The 21228-nt window shown below is 51.4% G+C and overlaps 6 protein-coding genes across 6 annotated transcripts; 4 read left to right on the top strand and 2 right to left on the bottom strand.

Moving 5' to 3' along the window:
- Positions 1-1280: 1280 nt before the first annotated feature.
- Positions 1281-4612, bottom strand: BU25DRAFT_461941 (uncharacterized protein; the record flags this gene model as incomplete). The annotated part of the gene is made up of 2 exons (XM_033710488.1): positions 1281-1727; positions 3518-4612. 2 exons carry the CDS (start codon positions 4610-4612, stop codon positions 1281-1283), a joined length of 1542 nt encoding a protein of 513 aa, XP_033557755.1.
- A 597-nt stretch (positions 4613-5209) lies between these two features.
- On the top strand, positions 5210-6215 carry BU25DRAFT_414307 (uncharacterized protein). The gene has a single exon (XM_033707246.1). The coding sequence runs from the start codon at positions 5270-5272 to the stop codon at positions 5996-5998; it is 729 nt and encodes a 242-aa protein (XP_033557754.1). The 5' UTR covers positions 5210-5269; the 3' UTR covers positions 5999-6215.
- A 2385-nt stretch (positions 6216-8600) lies between these two features.
- On the top strand, positions 8601-12210 carry BU25DRAFT_400624 (cysteine proteinase). The gene is made up of 3 exons (XM_033704972.1): positions 8601-9223; positions 9281-9467; positions 9518-12210. The coding sequence occupies exons 1-3, from the start codon at positions 8732-8734 to the stop codon at positions 12040-12042; spliced, it is 3204 nt and encodes a 1067-aa protein (XP_033557753.1). The 5' UTR covers positions 8601-8731; the 3' UTR covers positions 12043-12210.
- A 3478-nt stretch (positions 12211-15688) lies between these two features.
- Positions 15689-16160, top strand: BU25DRAFT_414304 (uncharacterized protein; the record flags this gene model as incomplete). Its single annotated transcript, XM_033707245.1, has 1 exon — positions 15689-16160. A coding segment is annotated over exon 1 (220 nt), but the record flags the coding sequence as incomplete, so codon positions are not given.
- A 627-nt stretch (positions 16161-16787) lies between these two features.
- Positions 16788-17898, top strand: BU25DRAFT_424810 (uncharacterized protein; the record flags this gene model as incomplete). Its single annotated transcript, XM_033708305.1, has 2 exons — positions 16788-17211; positions 17267-17898. The coding sequence occupies 2 exons, from the start codon at positions 16788-16790 to the stop codon at positions 17896-17898; spliced, it is 1056 nt and encodes a 351-aa protein (XP_033557751.1).
- A 999-nt stretch (positions 17899-18897) lies between these two features.
- BU25DRAFT_414303 (uncharacterized protein) lies at positions 18898-21222 on the bottom strand. Its single transcript, XM_033707244.1, has one exon. It carries the CDS (start codon positions 20826-20828, stop codon positions 19368-19370), a length of 1461 nt encoding a protein of 486 aa, XP_033557750.1. The 5' UTR covers positions 20829-21222; the 3' UTR covers positions 18898-19367.
- Positions 21223-21228: the final 6 nt, after the last annotated feature.

Genomic DNA, 21228 nt, shown 5'->3' with positions numbered 1-21228 from the left:
GTCGACAGCAATTGCCAGTGGATTTTAGACTACAACACCCCCATACCCAGTCCGACACCATGAGATGCTGATGATGAGCGGTGGCCTATCATTGGTGGCGCGAATGGCCAGACTGGGGAAGGTGTCAATGTGACGATTACAGGTGTTATGGGAGATGGCGAGAGAAGAAGCATAACATAACTGGAGATTAGTGTCAATGGGGAGAAGGTGACCAGAATCGCGATGTGTTGTTACTTCCTGCGTGGGGTTTATGTTACTGCGTGAGCAGTGTCGGGTCAGAGGCTGTGGTCAATGATTGTATTGCTATCTGTGTTGCTGTTCGGTGATGTCGTTGTACAGGAGCTCTCCGCTCAGAGGTAAGTGCACTTGCTCTCGGGCAGTGCCTTCTACAATAGAATATCATGTGACTTCAGCCACGTAGTCACAGTTTATCTACACGGAGGGTGCTGTGGGCGCTAGCCAGAAGGGGAAAGGCGCGGAACCTCTGAGAGAAGGATGCAGTGAGGGTACGGGCTGACAGTTAGTAAAGTCCCTCCCCAGAGAATCCTCCGTGCTGGGACAGAATCACTATTCTAACCTCTTGGGAATCTGCCATGAGGCTTTTCGTCGTTAAGCTTTGCATAGTGTCATTCTTTAGGGATGACCGCTTAGGACTCGGATTTGCAGAATGAAAAATGCGCAATTCTCACCATGTCGTTGCTCGTTCCAATTACCACTTCTATTTTCGCTTCAGCTTCGTACCCTTGCTTCGTGGCAGCCATCCCTGTATTTCCAAATTCCGGCGAATTAAGGCAAAGCTTTTGCTGATGAAGGATACACATGCAAATTTAAAGACTGATCAGTTCACAGGAAAACACGTTCCGAGCTTCGCCGAGTAGAAGAGCGGGTTGGGTGTCTTGGCAGAGGAACTTAGCTTGCTTACGTAGTGAAGTATTTATTCTACGCTATTCTACGAGTACTCAGCATGTGGCGTTCTTCTGGGATTTTCTAAAGATATCACATGATGGCTATTTCTGCAACAACCCACTTGTCTTTGTTCAGTGGGCTGCGCATTGGTGGTTGCGTACAGCTGCACATTTGGTGTCCTGTATCCAACACCATATTCACAATTATGGATCCAGCCAGCCAGGCGCTGGCGGAAGCTCTTTCCAAAGACGAGTCCATGTCATATTGTGCTCTCGCAGAGGATAAGAACGTCTGGACCAGCGAGAGAGGCGTTGTTCCTAGCATGCACCAATGGGCAGTAGAAGTCCTGTGGACAATTACTACGCTGGTAATGTTTAGACAGGGTCATAAAACTCACCCCAGTCTCTATTCATACTTTGTGTGTTCTTCTTTAGCTTGGTGATACCAGTATCGTCCTGCCTCTGTGCGGTGATCACTTTGGACATCTCTTGGCGCATGTTGTGCCAGTAACCTTCGCTCAAGGGTGTTTGCTTTTCGCTAAGTTGGATGCCAGCGTAGCCCTGGCTACTGATTCTGGTAGCACTGATGGAAGCGTGATTGAAGGTCTCTGGAGGGCCCGGCAGAGCATACGATTGGAATGGACCGCTTCCGTACTGTATCTTTGGCTGTTCTGGGGGTTGGTAAATTCGATCCTCCTTCGAAGGACCAACTGGAATGGTGCAGACAATTGTACTGTAGGTCCGGCGCATGCCATCAACCACATCATCTCTCTGGCCATACTCCCTGCCAAGGTCTCGGCGATATCTGATATTTTCGGGCGACTGGAGCACATCATCGAAAGTTGTGATGTCAGTATTCGTATGCTCTAGAAGCTGTCTGCGCCTCAAATTGGAGGACTGAGTAGCAGCTATTTGGTCGAAGAATTGCTTAGCAACAGATTATTCCTCTATACTCTAAGGTTCTCCAGTACGTACATGTGACGGAATCCTGTCGCATGCAGTTCGCGCACGGCTTGCTCCAGACTTGGCCTCAGATCGTTCGCATCTTCAGCAAGGTTACCAAGTCGAAAAGGTGAAAGCAATGCATCCAACTACAGTACAGCATTTGTGAGGAAGTTGAATTCAACTAGATCATTCCAAGCAAAACTGAGGGACCTTTCGATGTCTCTAGGTTTGATCCAGGGACTAGCTGAATACATCTGTTGTCGGTACGGAAGACATCGATCCTTTATGTATTTTGCTCCAAAAACTCGTTGATCAACTTTATGCACTCGTCTGGTGTAAGCTGCGCCACAGCTACAAAATGTACTTCGCTTGGTATTTGTGGTGGCACATCCAATGGTTCTTCGAGATCGCCAGTGGAGTCTGAATCATAATCGGAAATGCTCGGCCTTTCCAAAGTACTTGACCCTGGCTTCCTCGCCCTAAAATCGAAGTACCGAATGTTCTCGTATTTTAGCATGATTCTATGCTAGGCAGAATTATTGCGTGCGGATTGGTGAGTGAGCATAAAGATCGAGCTAATCTTGAACGGTGGTGCCTGAAAGAGAGCGGCGATGCTGCCATTCTTTGTTGCACCTGGCGACCCTTTTGCGACCAACCGAGCGCAATGTTCCCATTGTTGCGTTTTCCTCTGCACAACGCGTTTTTCTCTCGCAGTTTCTTTGTCCCTTTAATCGAAGTGGCGTCCAGTCTCACTTTGTGTTCCCTCCATAAGCTCAGTAAAACTCAGTCCAGGTCTCAAAATTTGTAAATTTATTCTTGCGAGATCAAGTCCCGCGGCTTTGTTTTCGGACTTTGCCTTCATTGCTGGCTTGCTGAGCTCTGGCGCGCATTGCAGGAGGTACATACGGTGCGAATGGTTGTCTGGAGATCCGCGAAACACGGGACGCAGACTTCTTGATGCCACCGGACGCTGTTCGGCTGATATTGATATCTTTGCTGGCTATCGACTGCTGGCTATCTGTTTGTGGCGCTCTCGTAGGGTCTAGGAAGGCATCAGGCTTTCTTGTTGGACCCGCTCCTTCGGCGGCTCCGCTATGTTTCTGTGCATTTGAGCCAGATATGACTCTATTGGCGTCTGACCCAACATTGCCGCTGCGAGAGTGCGCACAACTACGAGATCGCTTCCGGGACGCCGCGGAGGAGTTTCGTGTTGGAGAAGTCACATCGTTTGATGATCCTGGTGGCGGCTGAGCATTGCTGGAAAAAGGCACTGCAGTTGTCACGGATAGCCTAGACTCGTTTCTGACCGAGGGTGACGTTCTTGACTGTGTGGGTACAGTATCGCGATGGCGACGTGCGTCGTGCACATGGAGTGAGCCAGTTACCCCTCGAGACGCCTCATCTCTAATGTTGCTTGCAGACGAAATTGATGAGGTTCGACGGGAAGGTCCTAATTTCTGTTTATTTCCGTCCTCCGAGCCGGGCGCAATGGGACGGGTGTCTCTCGCAGTAGTTGGCTGAGCAACAGTCCAAGTGCGTCCTTGGCCAACATCGCCAGTTTGCGAGCGAGCTCGGTGCAATGATTGTGAAGAAGTTCTAGGATCTGAACTTGGTGATGTGACAAGCGCATTGCGATTCTGGTGTGGTCGACAAGGAGGCGAATCTACCAAAGGCGTGGTGGACATGGAAGTCTTCCGCAGGTTCTCTGGCGTGGAGATTTTGGATCTCTTAGAAGGAGTGTCAGTGTGGAGCTGCTCACTCAGTCCCCGTTTCCCGGACAACGCAGATGTTGCGATAGGCACAGGTGCTGGTGACCTAGCAGCAGCTCTAGCGTCATATACGACGAATTCGTTCAAGTCAGAACCAACGCTACCGTACTCATTATCGAGCGTTGAGTTCAAGTCCGACGCTCCCTCTGTTGAAGATGGTATTAGCGCTGATATCCTTTCCAGCGGTGTAGGAAGCTGATCCTCGACAATTCGGGGGATTATGGTAGGTGATTGTGATGGCGAAGGGTATGACGCTTCTTCAGTCAGTGCATCCTGACTCTCGTGTTGCACAGAGTTCGATGCACGTCTGCTAGGAGGTATTAATGTCTTGCGCATGAACCCCGGTGCTAGTGGTGTAGGTTTTGACGATGCGCCATAGATGTTCGGGAGACAGCGACGCTCGACAGTGCCGGCTAACAAGTTGCCTTCAGCGTCGAGTTGCACGGTCATAGGATATTGCTCCGAATGTATAATCATCTCGTCTTTAGACTCCGCGCATATGGCATAGCCTGCACGAGCAGCAGCCTCACGGTACTTGTTGGCTGTCATGGATGCTTTGACCTTCGCCCTGGCCAGCGCCTTCTTGATCGCGTCGCAGCTCGCTGTTTGGAACCCTGAATCCGCGTGTATATCTCTTTGAGCTGTCGGTGGAGCGGGGTATGCTGTACCGTACAATAACTCATAGGGGTTCGAGCGAGGGTCATCTGCGTAGCGTCCAATAGCAGCAGTACCCATGTTGCGCACACAGTCGGTTTGTGAAGGTTCGCGACCGTGGATTAGCTTATAGATCTGGCCATTTGGTGGCGGAAGGGTCTGAAAACCCGTGTTTTGGTATGTGCGTGGAGACTTTCGTGGTTCAACGATCGAAGCTGGACCAAAGAGCTGCATGGGTTGCTTCAGACATTCCTGTGGGTACTGAGCGCGGATGACGCGCACTTCACGAGCAACGTTGTTGGTGGGACGTGCGATCACGACCTCTTCAGAAGTCGACATTTTGAAGGTACCGCCAATATATGTGACGAGGTAGGATGAGCTACTAAGGATAGCCGTGATAGTAGAAATGATATCGTAGCACGAAGTTGGCAGTTGGTGTGAAGTCGCGTGGCCGGGGAAGGCGCGGTTGGCTGCAGCAAACAAACAAAGCTAGCGCTCGACAGGTGAAAGTCATTAGCAACCAGAGCCTTCATCTTACTCATCATTTGTATCTGTATCTGCATCTTTCAGCTGCGGTGGACGCGTCGTTGCATGTTAGTCAACCTTCAGCCTGGTTTGAGGTACAACAGAGCAGTACTATTGAACTCATAAATCGAAGATGACATATCTGCAATAATTTTGCGTCCATCTGGCAACGTTTCATAAGCTTCAAGTGTGGTCGATGTTTTACGAACTTACAGTGGTCATCAGCATGATTCGGGCACCGACTGGTTGTGAGCCCATTTGGACACATCGATCTGCAGTGACTTTGTTCGGTTCGTGGTGTACCCTGCAATCATTGACCCTGAGCTACAGGCAACTGAACCATGGGAATCAGTTTTCAGGATTCATATAAATCTGTTGCAATGTAAGAAAATCCCCGGGTGCACCATATCCACACGCGTTCAGAAACATCTCGCAAACACACCTAACACAGCCCCAATCAACACTCCCATCATGTCCGACCAAAGCACATCAGATTATCACTACACCCCCATTGGCAGGGCTGCAAACAGCCCCGAGTCAAGCTTCATCGGCACCTCTCCCACGTATCAGCAGATCAAAGCATTCTACCCACAGCTTTCCGAAGACATCATTCTTGACCTAATGAGAGTTAATCAAAACAACGCAAGAAATTTCCAACTCGGACTGCAGCAGGCTCACCGAAGCTTGCCTCGCCACCGTATACGCAAGCCTGGCGGCCGTGTTCGTGCGCAAACCGATGGGTCGCATCGACGAAGTGTTCTAGACGCGCGATATCTTACCTACCGCCAAAGGGAGAGTCTATCGAAGAGATCCACTGTGACTGACGTTGAGGAGGAAGAGAAGGTACTCTTATCTACACTACTTCAAAGTGTAGATCGCAACAGAAGCGACAAAGGCGGGGTCACTGATGCAGAAGGCGCCAGGAACGAACGTGTGGTCGCGACGTGGGATCACAACCAGAACGCCGCCGAAACCAGTGAGAACATGGAAATCGACTCTGGTACTGGGCTTGGCTTCTTGGACTCAACTTTTGCAGCTGCCACGCGAGCTCCTCCCAGCACACCAGAACTCATGCCTGGTATCAAGCCTCAGCGGGACGAAGAGAGCTTTGCAACCGGTAATCTTGTTGAAGCCCTCTTAGACAACACTGCCTGTGTCGATACCGAAGAGTCACAGTTACATGACACTCCCATGTCATGAGCCACCAGGCGTACTGGCTCAAAGGAGCCTTGTTACGCCCTGTCCAAAACAGGTAGGCGCGAACGAGGATGTCTTCGACACGTTCCAAGTGGCCACAGTGGATGCTCGATTCCGCGAGCTGCAACGCCCAAACTCCTTCATCTTGAGTCAGTTAGTTGCAAATCACATCTCCCGTATCCCTAGCTATTGCATCAGCGTGGTTAGAATAAAGAAGCAGAGGCTCTCAATTGAGCTGCGCCAACACAATGACAGCAGAAGCACTGCAAGGACCGCACCCATTAGTCCTACTTGTTTTCCACCAGCCTCGCCATTTGCGCCGAGCGCCCCAGATACTACCGATCTTACCGACCTGACTTTCGAGGAGTACAGTGCATTCAGCCTCAGCGTCTCCCAGCAGCACGAGCTGATTGGCCAGATCCGCAGCGAACTACCACTCGTGGGCGTCCACGGAATCGACAGTTGGCTCCTCGACCCCCTTGTGTAGCAGCTCGAGATTTGCATCTTCTCCACAGGCAAAACGATGCATATCCATCCCGGCGCCGTGAGGCGTGTGATCGATACTGGGTTCCGGAAAACCTATGGGCCAGCGGCCGAGGCAAGCATCATCGAGCATGGCAGACGTCGCAATGAGCGACACGATTCAATCCACGCAAAGTGAGACAAAGTCGCGCACTCTGCTGTCGTCAGTTGTGACGGCAAACACGCGCCCAGCACACCAAAACAATGGGATCTCAGGTGGCCAACGGGTCAATAAACAACGTGAAGGGACGATGAAGGAAAGTACTTACTAGGCAGGAAGCCTGTGTCTAGGCTGCAAGAGTGGTCTATGATTCGATACGATGAATCAGAATCTCATGTTGTTGGATAGCTTCAGATGATCAAGCTGTTGTGAGGAAAAGGTCGAAATGGCCTGACGCTGTGAGATCACTCGTTTTTTTTCGTAGCTTCGGATTTGGATGACTTGAAAATCATTTCCTCGTTACAGCGCAATTCAACGGTGTAAAGAATAAATGTATCGCTATGTTGCTCTGCGTAAGGTGAGTAATTCGTGCTTCATGGTTCGTTGTTTCTGTGACGTAGCGGATCTTTCATGAGAGGAAGTCGCGCTAGGCTGGAATAATATCACTCCCCTTCCATTGTCTAATGCCGTTCACATCGGATCTCACCCACAATGTCTCACACAGCCTTGCACAACAGCCTTGCGCCGTCATTCAGTAGCACCAATATTTCGACGGGTTACCCGGTCTACCCGGCACCGCTGTGTTCACTACCGTCTGCCGATTCCCTCCAAGCCGTGCTTACCGCTTCTCCCCCAGACGGCGTCAGCGAACCTTGGCGTACACACGCGTTGCAACGTCAATTGCACAATGATGTTGCGTCCAATCATGGCTCGACTCTTCGACAGTTCCATGATCCTTCTGGAAGCCAGTGCAACATTGGCTCCTCATTGGTCAAAACCAGCAGAAGTGCGGTGAGATTTTAGCCAAAGGATCATGCACAAGCGACTCATAGGGCTGAGTTCTATCATGGTGACTAGGTCCAGATAGTACGGCCGTGCTTCTGTTCAGCTTCCTAGACGATGACAGCAGCGGACTAAACATGCTGAAGCCGTTACCGCTACTTGACTCGACATGGACGTCAATGGTGGACGAACCGCAGCCGTTGGTGGTCAATGCAGGCACAGCCCTGGCCAACATTCTCGAGATGCAGCCCTGAATCCAGCAATCCGGATTGACTGAGACATTTCCGATCCCTGGGGAGATGGCTGCTGATGCTGGAAACGTTCGTGCTTGTGGTTGGTAAGCGAAGCCGCCCCTGCCTATCGATAAGGACATCATGCAGCATGTAGGAGGCTCTTCAGACGACCTGCATGCGTTCGCATCGCTCTCTCATTATGGAAGACGATAGAAAGCCCGATGCTTAACCGTTGATGACAGTAGGCCCAGAAGCGCAAGACGATGATAACTTCAGGCTTGTTGGAATTACACAGGTAGCTTCCTCGATTGAGGTCGAATCTTCAACCGGCTAGTACATTGATCAGGACTCTCCTCACGTATCAACAGCTAGCAAACGTCAGTCTCAGCACCGTTCAATCGTGACCCCGGTACGCTTGTGGGCGCGGCAGCGTCATGTCACAGGATGCACAGCGATATTGACACGTTCAACACTCTCACCTCCAGAACGGCAGACGCATCGCTATGAAATGGCAGCACAGCTGGACGAGAAGTCGGTCAGCCTGGCAGCGGTAGTCCACCCAAACCAGCTAGCGCAACGCCCCCAAAATAATCTAGCAGGGTGCGTGGATTAATCATCCCGCTCAAGACGAACGACAAGAGCATCACAGCGCGGAGCTCTCGTTTCATTCGTTTACAGAGTGACTCGACAGTTGATGCTGCAGGTCACTGCAGCTGCACCGAGCTGGAGTCCTTTTGCCTGGCCGCCTTTTCTTACCTTGCGCAGCAACTCTCCGAAGCGTTCGGGCGCTCCGCGGAGATCTGATTCGTGACTCGCAAAAGCGGGGGTCCAGCGGCTGTGCCGAGCGTGTCTGACGGCCCCATTTGTTTTCTTACTGCGCTCGAAATACCTCTCCATGTGAGGTCACGGCTGGGGGCTGAAAGACCCGTCATCCTTCAAAGGATATTTATTAATATTCTTCAAGCCCACAATGGATCCCAAACGCCATCTACAGCAGCCGAGGCCCCTGAGTTCCTCAGCTACGGTTCGGGAGTGACCATGGCATCTCAAGTGTCCCCTAACGACTTCATCAACATCACCAGACCTCAATCGAGAGCTCCAAGCATGAACGGGGAAGCTTGTGCTGCTGCAGCGGTGCCGCGCCCGAGGCTGCCCGTAAAGAAGCAAGCGCCCCAGAAAAGCATTGACGAGTTCTGGAGCAAGTTCACAACAAAATATCCGGGAAAGATCTTCACGATATTGCCAGATAACCTGTACGCAAAACGCGCCGCTGTTCATGCACCGAAGGGATCGACACCTGGCAAGAATGCGCTTGCATCGTACGAGGAAGCTGTTCAGTCTTGCAAGACCAAAGTAGCCAAGATTGTCAAGGAGTGCAGGCGACTGAACCAGAAGTACCGCGACCCCCACTTCGACATCGAAGCCGACTTCAAGAGGTCGCAAGCATTTCCAGACATACCACCTGATTGCTTGACGAGTTTGGACAAGGAGCAATCCGATTTTCAGCCCATGTCGGTCAAAAGAGTTGAGGTAGGACCGAGATCTCAGCTCTGGACGATATGGACACCGAGCTGACATAGACAATAGGACATCTTCGAAAACCCTCAATTCTTCATAGAAGGCGCGACCGCGAACGATGTGCGGCAAGGCAATGACGGCGATTGCTGGTTCATGTCGGCGCTGGCGACAATCAGTAACAAGGAGGAACTGATACAAAGAGTATGCATTGCACGCGATGAGCAGGTCGGAGTATATGGATTTGTCTTCCATCGAGGTAGTTACTCTGACCTATACTTTTGCAGAACATGCACTGATACGGCACAGATGGCGAATGGATCTCGGAGGTTATCGATGACAAGCTATACCTGATCAAGGAGGACTTCGATGAGGCTAAGATCGAGCGCTACCATTGGTTGGAGCTGCAGAACCGCAAAAGCCCGGAAGAAGAATACCGAACGGTCATGCAGACTGGTTCGAGAGCTCTTTACTTTGCGCAATGCAGCGACTCGAACGAGACTTGGCTACCGCTTCTCGAGAAAGCTTTTGCGAAAGCCCACGGTGACTATTCCGCTATCGACGGCGGCTTTGTAGGCGAAGGTATCGAAGATCTGACGGGCGGTGTCACCTCAGAGGTTTTCGCTACCGACATTCTGGATAAAGACAAGTTCTGGCGCGACGAGCTCATGAACGTCAACAAGACGTTTCTCTTCGGCTGTGGTCAGATGGGTGGCATATACGGAGAGCGCAAGGGCATACAAGAGAAACATGCATACTCCATCATGGAAGCTCGAGAGATCGATGGCCAGCGCTTGCTCAAATTACGCAACCCTTGGGGTCGGACCGAATGGACTGGCCGCTGGAGTGATGGGTCGGAAGAGTGGACACCTGAGTGGATGCAGAAGCTCAACCATAAGTTCGGCGATGACGGAGTGTTCTGGATCTCTTACCGTGATTTGCTTCGAAACTACCAACATTTCGATCGGACTCGTCTCTTTGGACCAGAATGGACCGTTTCTCAGCAGTGGACAAGCGTCAATGTCCCTTGGAGTGTCGACTACCTCGAGACCAAGTTCAAAGTTCACCTTGACAAACCCAGTCCGGTTGTGATAGTGCTCAGTCAACTTGATGACCGCTACTACCAAGGTTTAGAGGGACAGTACGAATTCCACCTGCAATTCCGCCTTCACAAAGATGACGAAGATGAGTACATCGTGCGCAGCAACGGCACCTACTACATGAAGCGGTCGGTGTCCACCGAGCTGGATCTTGAGGCTGGCAACTACACGGTGCTTCTCAAGATCAAAGCTACGAGATCCACAGGCCAGACTCCAGACGAAGTCATCAGAGCAACTTGTACTAAACGACGTGAGAAGCTCTTGGCTACGGGTTTGTCTTATGACCTGGCTCATGCCAAAGGTCAGTTCAGGGAGCACGAGAAGGAGAAGGCAAGACAACGGCGGGAACACAAGAATGAGAGCAAGAAGGCCGAAGCCAAGCGTGCACACGAACGAGAGAGGAAGCTGCGCAGGAAACAAAAGCTCCGTGAGCAGAAGAAAGCCGCTAAGGAAACACGCAAGATGAACCCTCCCGGCGAGATGAGAGAAGTCGAAAAGAGATTGCAGGACCTTACTGGCCTCGGCATTACTGAAGAAGAGAACCGCATAGCCAGCGAGGAAGAGACGAAGCCCAGCAATCCTGTTGTCACGAGGCATCAGCGTGCCGCAAGCGCCAGTGTCGTCGGCGAACGCTCATCAAGCCCCAGCGGCGGTTTCCAGGGTCGTGGTGGGTACAATCGTGGTCGTGACGGCTATAACGCAGCCCTTCCCGGAGCGCTTCAGGGCCGAGGCGGCTACAACCGTAACGAACAGCACGGCTCGGCCATGGCGGAAGCACTTGCTCTCCAGGGCCGTGGTGGCTATCAAGCTGCCAACCACGGTTTCCAAGGCCGTGGAGGATACAATCAGAACGTGCCTGGAGAGTTCCAGAGCTGGGGTGGCTACAATGCTGAGCTACCCGGCTCCTATCAGGGTCGTGATGGGTACAATGGCCGTGATGGGTACAATGGCCGTGACGGATACAACGGAAGGGGTGGATACAATGAGGGCCAGACCACAGACTCACCGGTGCCGACGCCTCAGCCTACTCCCCAGGCCGAAGAGTTCCGCCCTGGTACCCCATCTGAGCTTCCTTATAGCCCTCAACCGGAACGCAGGTCCAGGATCTCTCCAGTACCTTCGCGCCGCGCTACCCTATCGCCTATCCCTGGTGTGAGACCCGCCATACACATCACACAAGGCCGTGGAACCAGTGTCAGCTCGCTGAGGGCGCGACACGGCACATACTCTCCCAACGAGTTGTCTGACGACTCATCTTGGGACTTCGATCTTGCCGATTCGTTAGACTCTGACCCTTCCGAGGATGAGCTCGACTCAGCTAAGTTGATCTCTCACGACCAGGTCCGCTACTATTACCAGAACGGACGAGCATACTACACTATTGAGGACGAAGATGAGTTCGAACGTGATCCATGGAACGCTGTGTGCGTCATCGGTCTTCGTGTCTTCTCCAAGGATGCCGACGTTTCCATCGAGGTGCAACACGGTGAGATGGAGAAGAAGAAGGATGGTGATGCTGAGAGCGTAGCGAGCGTCAGCACCATCCGTCGCAGACAGAAGGAGCTTGATGTTGACGATAGCGCTGCTGATGCGACTTCACCAATGCGCACCAGAAACAACATGGACGAGGCCTTGAGGGGTGAAGAGAAGAGGGCAGCCGAGGCTGAGTTAGTCAGTCATGTTGGGACTGCGCCTGCCGGTAATGAGCTGAGTCGCCAGGGTACGCTTTCCTAAGTGTTCGCATATTGTGCAGCGGGGTTCTTCGCCGTTCACCAAAGCATTCGTTTGGATACATGATTTGTTTTAGATGTTGAGCAAGCACGGCGTCCATTGGCTACTGTTTGGGCGATATACCTGTCTCTACCCTCGCGAAGTTCAGCTGAGTAATCAATTACTTCTCTCCTCATAGCGCGCAAGCTCTCCGAACGGTTCGCATTTCTTTGTGGTCCTGCTACCGTGAGTCCAAGTGTTGTTGATGTCAACATTGAAGCAACGCAATCTCGTCCTGTCCCTGTACACCATACGTGCATCCGCTATCCCAAACACCTGATTTCTTCCGACCAAGAGACTGCGTCCCCCAACACCACGCCCCACGCTTAAGCGCATTATCCAACCTTAGCACAGGACGCAGCAACCTCCTCCGCACCCCACTGCTCTTCTATCACCGCTTCTCGTGCTCCACACACCATCCACTTCCCTACCGTCTCAACACCACCAACAACCCACGTGCTGGGCCTACAGCATATGCAAAGCACCAATACTACCCTGTCATCACCGCACATCTACCTGGCTGCATCGACAATTTCTTTACTACTTTCAAAGACTACTATCAGCGAACACTCATTTTCGTGCGTGCAGCGATGCAGAAAGGTTGCATTATCTTGACAGACTCAACAGAAACCTTCGTGCGCAATGCACCATGTGGATTTTTACAAGGTCCCTCCCCCCTCTCTCTCATACAATAGAGAGCAGATGATGTCATCCCTGCTCTTTCTGGGTGCTCTCATTGACCTGTGATACGTGATGCGTGTGCCGCAGTGAATGTACGTATGTGGTGACAACTTGGGAATGCTTCTTGGTCAACGTTTTAAGTATGAGCAAGGTGTCAGTGTAGGAGTATGTCACAGGCTATGCTTAAACTGAGGCTGTGCCTTGATACCTCAGGCACATAGGGTGTTCGAGCTTGCCATGGCAAGGAACACTGCTAAAGGCTCATTTTCAAGTGAAGCCTTATGCGTTGTACAGTCTTCCTGTTGACAAAATGACGTCTTGCAATAGTCTTATTACCCTAGCCATCGTTGAATGCGGCCAGGGTGTCTTGCATAATGTTCAGAGGAAGGTGGCGCTTCTCTGCATTCTGGTTCACTAAAACAATATAACCAAACTTATGGGGGGGGGGGGGTCCCAGAACACATGCGAATCATAATACTTGCTGAGTTGGTGGGCACCGATGTTGTAGATAGTCTTCAAAATGATGTGCGCGTTGGCGACGAAGGCCATGGCGAGCTTGACGAAGGTTTTGTTGAGGAGGAGGGTGGATTTGATTGTCAGCATTATCGGTATTCTTTGTGGAAATATTGATGGATGAAGGAGTTGTCGTGGTGGAGTGATAGAATGGATTTTGTGAGTAGATGAAAGGTGATGAGGGTGTGCGGTGCGTGATGCGGTTATATAACGCGGAGAGTATGAAGCTATCAGTTTCGTATCCACTTACATGAGTGGTGGCGTCACTGCAGCGTAGAGTTAAGATGCCGGATGCGTTCATTTCGACAGCCCTCGTTGGCGTTAGAAGACGAAATTTTGCTTAAATTTCGTGAAAGGTGTGACATTGTGCGGATGGAGCAAGCTGGGAAATCGCGTGAACAGGGAGTGTCGCGGATACCGAGACAAGCTTCTCTGTTGATAGGATTTGTTTGCTTTGATGCCAATGTTTGCTGAGGAAGGTGTAGGATTGAAACAACTTTGACCACGATTCAATCGATCTCTCAACTGGTTGGTTCTTCGTTCAGTGTACAGAGATCCTGTGTTTAATCAGATTGAAGGTATTCGCACCAGTCAGGCATCGCATGCCGCGCATGGTGAAAGTATGCCCCCTTGGCCTTTCTGTTGACATGTCTCGTCTCTTTTTTACCCAACCTTTGGATTTTGGTGAGTGTTTCCGTCAAGATGAATGGGCTGAGACTGAAAGTGTAGGGTGGGGTACCGTCCATGCATATGCAAGGAGCCGTTTCGTGCAACGCATCGTCAACAACATCCAAATCCTCAATTACCAAGTACAGCACACAAACAAACAAAATGTCTGCATCGCGCAACGACACAAAAATACATCCTGCATCGAAGCGCACAGTTCAACACAACAATATCGGCCCGCCTTTGCCCTCCAGTCCTTCTTTCGAAGCGCAGTGGGAAGGCGTTCATGCTCTCACGTCAGCAAACAACGATACCGATAATCGAGAACCGAGCAGGGCTTTATCTCTGCCTTCGGCCAACAGCAGGTTATTCGGAACTCGGATACCAAGATTGCAGAATCGATACACACTCCCACGTGTCAAGCGGTCAAATGGCAGTGAACCTTCCAGTCGAGAACTGCTTCAGCTTCCGTCCAGTCCCCCGGTGACATCGACACGTTCAGAGAGGGAAGATTCGGACATCGACGAAATCTTGGACCGGTATACAACGCAGGTTCCTTCTTCGCCGCCGACGTTTTTCCAACATCAACGCACTGCTATGAGTCCGGCCGCTCGACCCCTCCATCGATCTACTCCCATTCCGCAGCTTGACTCTAGTCCTTTGCTCACATTACGAGGTCTAAAGCGAGTGGTCGAACGTCAGGGTGCTAGTTTCTCAACTCCCGCACATGGGTCGAGCTCCAGCCCTCTGATCCACAAGAAGTACAGTAGCGTATCATCCTTGCGGAGCTCTTACGGCCTCGGACATCCCGGCATATCCAGTACACCAAGTTTGCACCCCTTCCTCCGCCACAAGCGTTCATCGACTATGCCGCTGGACGAGTGGGCAGAAGCGGGCACTCCACTGCCCGGGACGCCTTCACGGCAGCTTCCATCCAGCCCTTTTCGACACTATCAGGACCAGCGGACTAATTCATCGCCCGTTAGTGGTAAAAGGACTGCTGCTCAAGCAAACCTTAGGTCAGACTCCTCGGCAAACGACTCATCTCCAGATCATGGGTCTCGTGGCAAACCAACTACAGTCCTTTCGAGCACCATAACATTGGCGGTGCACGGCCCTATCAATATTCCACCCATAGATATTTCTGTCCTCCGACGGCCGTCTTCATCTGTGTGTACCAGCATCAGCTCCGGATTCAGCCTCGTAGAGCCCTCGAGCTGGCTAGAGCCTGCTATCAATATTTTAGCGCGCGCTGAGGGTCGCAGGAGTGCTAATCAGGAGATGAAGGAGATCGAAGAAGAGAACTTCAGACGTAGTGTGAGCGCGGCAGTCCCAGATGCTATGAATCACACCAACGTCGATGAGCAAGATTCAGACTTTAGCATGGCTTGGTTGGAATCTTCGTGTGACACAGCTCAGTCTAGCCACTTCGATCGATCTTCCTCGTGCAATATTGCGCGCTCGGACATGCCGGTGCAGTCACCAGCAGCACTCGTTTTTGCTGGTCCTTTCGAGATCTTTTTCTACACGCCAATCCAGCCAGGAACTCAAACAGCCCATGAAAAGCCAGAAACGATCCCCGTCCAGCCCCTTGTACCAGTTGATCATGGCTTGTCGCTCGCAGCTACGATTGTGGTGGTCGATATGCAACTCGCGAGGCCCGTATCGAAGCTCACGATCACTATTCCGAACACGACCTTTGAACAATCTCCGGTGGTGCCAGCAAAGACCAAAGCTCAGCGCAACGCTGCAGAATCATCTCACCCCTTCATCCCAGTCGAAGACATTCTGTGCAGAGGTCTAACGCCACTAGCAATCGTTATGATCATCAGCGCCTGGATATTGTGTGCATTATTGCGCTCTATGGTTCGGTCGATAGCCACTGCTGAGCCGGTTCAAGTGAGCTGCGTTGTCACGGATCTGCTTATGTCGACGGTATTGGCAATTTCGACGTGCGTCAGTTTCCATCTGTTGCTTGGTGGACGTGTCGAAGCTGTTGGAATATTACTTCGGCGAAATGTTGAACGGCCTGTACAGGGAGGATATCGTCGATTCATCGACAGGTTCGGTCATGGCTGTGTAAGCTAGGCTTTCGCAAGGTTGTTGTGTATACTTTCTCCTTTTGTACAAGCATTCTCAGTTCGTACGTCATAGCGGGAATAGTTCTCTTTCATTGCGCTTGAACTATCTTCAGCGAGCCGATAAGAGCATTCGAAACTGTAGCATAGATGACTTTGGGATGAATGACGCGTAACAAAATATAACGGAAACTTAGTAGATGGGTTCGAAAGCAGTGTAGACACAAGACCTTCGAAGAAAGCGCGTTCGCGCCAAGCGAGAACATGTGACGTTCTCTATAAGCAACAACTCTCCCCCCTGTATGCACGCTGCACACTCTTTTGCCCAACTTGAATATGTGAGAAGTTCGCCACTTTTTTTTTTGTTTATCAAGTGCATTTCTAAGTATGATAATCTTTATGTCACGTGTTCTTCTTATTCACTGGACGCTGCAAGCATGCGCCATGGGCATGAATCTGAGCAAGGTACGACCTGCAGTACACCGATATGCTCACGCAGCCTCTCTCCATGTCTCCAACTCGTTGTGAATTTCTCTTGAGCTTGCTATCCAAGTCACTTCTGCTGAGATAGTCACCTGTTGTGAGCGTGCGGTAAGGTGTTTGCTAGGGAGTTATCTTCACTTACGAAGAGCACACAAAAGTAAGTCATAGGACGACTTGTATGATGGCAGTCCTGTCTATATAAAACCGTTTTCGCCCGCGTATAAGCACACAACACCTTCACACACACACACACACAATTGTCTCTATTCAATTTCTCCAATCTCCACTATGGCTCGTCTCAGTGAAGAGTACTACCGTGCGATTGCCTCCGTATCGGTGCCCAAGCCGGCGCGCACCTCTGGTCGTCTTCGCGACATCTTCAAGCCGCGTCGCAGCGACAGCTCCACATCACCAAAGACTCTCACGAAGTCTCCACCTGCCGCTATCGAGCCAGTCGGTGTCCTGCCGAGTGACCGTGAGTCGCTCCACGCTGTCGCTAAGGAGGCTTCTGATATGGATGGTGGTGAGTTAAAGCCATCAACTGGTGCCAAGGGCAGTGTGCCCAGTAGGGCCGGGGCTGTCGTTGCTGGGTTCAGCGGTGTGCAGGCCGCCGAAGAAGGCATGATGAAGAAGCCTAGCGCCAACGATGAGACTGACGTGAAGGAAGAGGTCGGGAGCATTGGTTCTCTGACTTCCTCCACACCCGTTCAAGGTATGGTCGTTACAATCGTGTAGGACCTTGAGGACCTCCAGACTGACAATTTCAGATGACACTTTTGCCAAGCACGATACTCGTAGCCACCAGAAGTCGTTCGCGTTGAACATCTTCGATGACCAAGATTCGCTGAGTGCCGGCATACGCGAGTATGTCGAGAGCAAGATTGCCCAGGCCTTCTCCAAGCATCGTTGTGGATGTCCAGTCCGCTCGCCCATTAATTTCACCGTCAAGTTCGAGGTCGACAACCTTGGTAATGTCTCTCGATCTTCACCGTTCAAGACCATTCCCCGCGGGGCCGACATCCTCTTTGGTCACAAGACCATGGGCCCCTTCACCATTACCAACGGTCGCCTCGCTATCAACTTTCAAATCGGCATCATCGCACTGTACCTTCTTTTGCTGTTCTTCTCGGCTTTTACTGGTCCCAAGACCTTCCTTCTCACCGTTTGGCGCATTAGCGTTGCCCTTCTCGCTTACGCGGTCATCTGTAGTCTTTGCAACTGGAAGCTCTCGACCGGTTCGGACCTTCTGCTTGCGCCCATCGTCCTTGTCGCTATCGCCATGCAAAATCCGTGTTGCGACATCCTCGACCAGTACGGCATATTTCGCGTATACGTTGCCTCAAATGTCATACGCGACATGATCACTAAGGTGAGTCTTGTCTTCCAGCCTGTGGAGTAATTGGGAACCGAAAAACCGCAAACAGTGCGCAAGGGCTGGTGCGAAGACCACACTTCTATTAAATACTCATCTTCAACTCAGGGTAACGGGGTAACATGGACATGTCTATCAGCAATATGTAGCACTTCCAAAAATTACCCTTCCTCACTTCACCTCCCCCGTGCGTCACTGCATAGTCAGGTTGCACCACTTTGCTTTTCCATACCTCAAAGATCTACGACGTCGGACTTACTATCCACACTCCTACCAATATTCTCAGCAACTACGAGAATGATGCGCGCGGCCACTACGACTTCATGCCGCAGCCCTCCACTCCAATGGTCATGCTGGCTTCGGGCTCGCATTCAGTGCGCGTACCAGTACGTGAAACTGCAAATGAGCTGGCGATGCGACTGTTGACATCCTCCGCGCCGAGTTGCGTAATTAAACAAGTGTCATGGCTCGCACAAATCTGACGTTCAGGTCTAGATTACAATGAAAGAAGCAGTGAAGGTGAAGGGTGGGGCCAATCACACGTTCACAAGCAACAATCGTGCGTCGCTCTGCCTGCAACACCAATAACCTCATACAGCAATGTTCCCACACCAATTCTTCAGAATGGTTCAATGCTAAGCCCATCGAGGTTGGTGGTCAGCCGGCCTCGTTCGCGAGCTTGCTTAACGCTGGGTGTACTCGTTATTGCAGCAGTCATTATACTCGTCACTCTAACAGTGTTCGAGACGGATGGTATCGAGCAGTCGTCGGCGTGGGCCATTTATGTCATTCGAGTCGTGATAAATTGTATGTGTCAGGTGCTGGAGTCAGTACTGGAGGTGTTTGCTTTTTCGTGAGACGAGTTGTGGCGTTGGTGAAGGGCTTTAGGCGCGGATACTATGCATAAGAGCGTTCAGTGTTGGGGTGACTGCACCGGGCGGGTAGGTTCAGAGAGTTACAACTCATTTTTCATTGGACTCAAGCTGCTTGCTTGTACCACTGTACATACCCGTACCAGAATAGCCCGCCTGTTTTCGACCGCCTGTCTGACCATCAACTTCGATCTCAACCCCCAAATCCTACGTCACCACACCCTGCAATGTACTCTTACACTATAATAAGTCTTCCCCATCTATAACACGCATATCCAATCCAAAAACATGGATCCAGCCGACCCCGTTTTGCAAGACTTTTAGCTACATCCTTGATGCGCTCTCTGACTGGTCGGTGCGTAGTGTGCGCAACCAAGACATCGCCATGTCGAGTTGCGGACTTGCCCCTGGATGTGAGCAAGACGAAGAGCGCATGTGTATGCTAATACTAGATGCTGGAGAAGATAACAACGGTATAGGAGGGCTTGGGTTTCCGCAACGAATGCCGCTTGAAGACAAGATGCTATGGGCTGCATTGTTCATTACTGCTGTCATGCTGTTGTTGCTTTTGACCCTTTGAGCACCACCAGCCATATATAGAAACATACAGAACGGAACTGTAGACTAGGCATCGATTACCCTCTCTACCCAGTTTCCCTCCCGCAACCCATGCAACGTCCTCTCCATCTCTCCCCCCTCCAAGCATAGCGGGATCTCGAATGGTGCCGCGTGCCCCTTTCGTCTCGGTAGGATCTGCATGCCACCCTCCCATAAATTATGTGGTTTCCGGATGGCAGTGGGCTTGCACAACCATCTCTTCCCACCTTCAGTCTTCGCTGTGCCTGGGATGGCCCACAAGTCGTCTGCACCGATGTGCATCCAGCTTGTGATGAAGATATCTGGTCCATTACCGGTGTCTAAGTTCAACATCAGCTTTGAATAGTTCGTCTGCTTCGATATCTCTAGCAGACGTGCTCTGAACCAGTCGAGATCGACCTCGCCTAGCCCGTTGAAGAGGGCGAGGGCAACGGGTGCGATGTGATCAGCATCCATGTTCTCGGAAGTGGGAACAGAAGCAAGTGCAACGGAGACTGCCATTCCGTTTGCGCAGTTGCCAATGTAATCGTCTGAAAGTAGAGAGCCAACACGTTTACGATGGTCGATTGCGATGCCGAGTGTCGTTTTCTGGATGCCCTTCTCGTTCATAGCTGCTCTACGAGCGTTTGTGATCTGACACCATACGAGGGCTGCTAGCGCTGTGAAGGTCGAGATGCGCTCCTTAGTGATCAACGAGAGCGAAGTAGCTAACCGTGAAATGGCCAGCGCCGGAAAGACGAGAAGTTTGGCGCTGAGCCTGTACGGACCGTCGCGCAACGGCGGATTGACTGAATCGCCGGGGTACCGGAACTCAGGTAATTTCATAGTTGGAGCGTCCACTATCAGAGAATCAAGCGCATGCCGTGTGTTGTTCAAACCAGTGGTCTTGGCCTGTTCTGGTATGTTCATCCCGTCGCTGGAAGTTCGGGTATGTCCGCTCCATGTTTGATATATTTTCGCAATGCCAGTACCATCTACGACGCTATGATGTGTGTAGGCACTCAAGATTAAGCCTCCAAGGATGAAGTTGATCTGTGCAGCGAAGACAGGTATAGGCTTTCCCTTTGCGAAAGTGGTGAGGACTTCGGCATATGGGTCGTCTATCCCAGGATGCGATCTTAGAGCGAACGGGCAAAGTACATCAGCTGGAAGCCTAGATGGTGGTACGCCGCCTTTACACAATGTGTCGTATTGGAGGTTATCGTCATCCAATTCGTTGACTGTGAGTAGCTGCGACACGAGCCCCGAGTCGACACTGTTTGGGTATCTTACGGCCATAGCTCCGGTGAGAGGATCTGTTTGTTCGACTGTGCCGGCGAGGAACGGAAATTGCCTGAGTACTGCAAGCAAGCCGGCAGTCAAAGCTGCTTGCGCACCGTTTCTAAATGTAGGTTCGGGAAACGGAAAGATGAGCAGATGACGAACATACACGCGAAGTACCGCCTGATCGAGTCTCGTGAGGTCGAGCACTTCTGAAGTCGAAGTCATGTTGATGGTGTATATCGAGATTTCTTCTGTTCAGATCGAGAGAGCCACCATGAGCGGACCTCAGTGTGCTGTTGAACAGGCCGCATACATGGCCATAAATTACGATGAGGTATGTCCTCAATCAAAGATCAAAATCCTAGAGCGCCAAAAGTGCTCTCGAAAGGGCGCAAGGGCGGCAGCCAAATCCGCGGGGCATCAGGCAGATCAACTGAAGGATCGGGAAAAGAGCTAGTCCGATTTGCACATCTCACCGACTTTTCATAGAGAAACGTTCAGGTGATGGAGGTACGTCGCCTGTCGGGGAGAAAGACCGAGAATCGAAGTCTGCGTGATGCACGTTAAGACGCGAGGATCTCCTCATCTCCAGAGGAGGATGCATGGAAAGGTGTTTCGGTGTTGA

Source organism: Macroventuria anomochaeta, assembly GCF_010093625.1.
Source record: "Macroventuria anomochaeta strain CBS 525.71 unplaced genomic scaffold BU25scaffold_36, whole genome shotgun sequence".
Lineage (NCBI taxonomy): Eukaryota > Fungi > Ascomycota > Dothideomycetes > Pleosporales > Didymellaceae > Macroventuria > Macroventuria anomochaeta.
The sequence above is the reverse complement of the archived record's forward strand: the minus strand, read 5'-3'. Positions and strand labels throughout refer to the sequence as shown.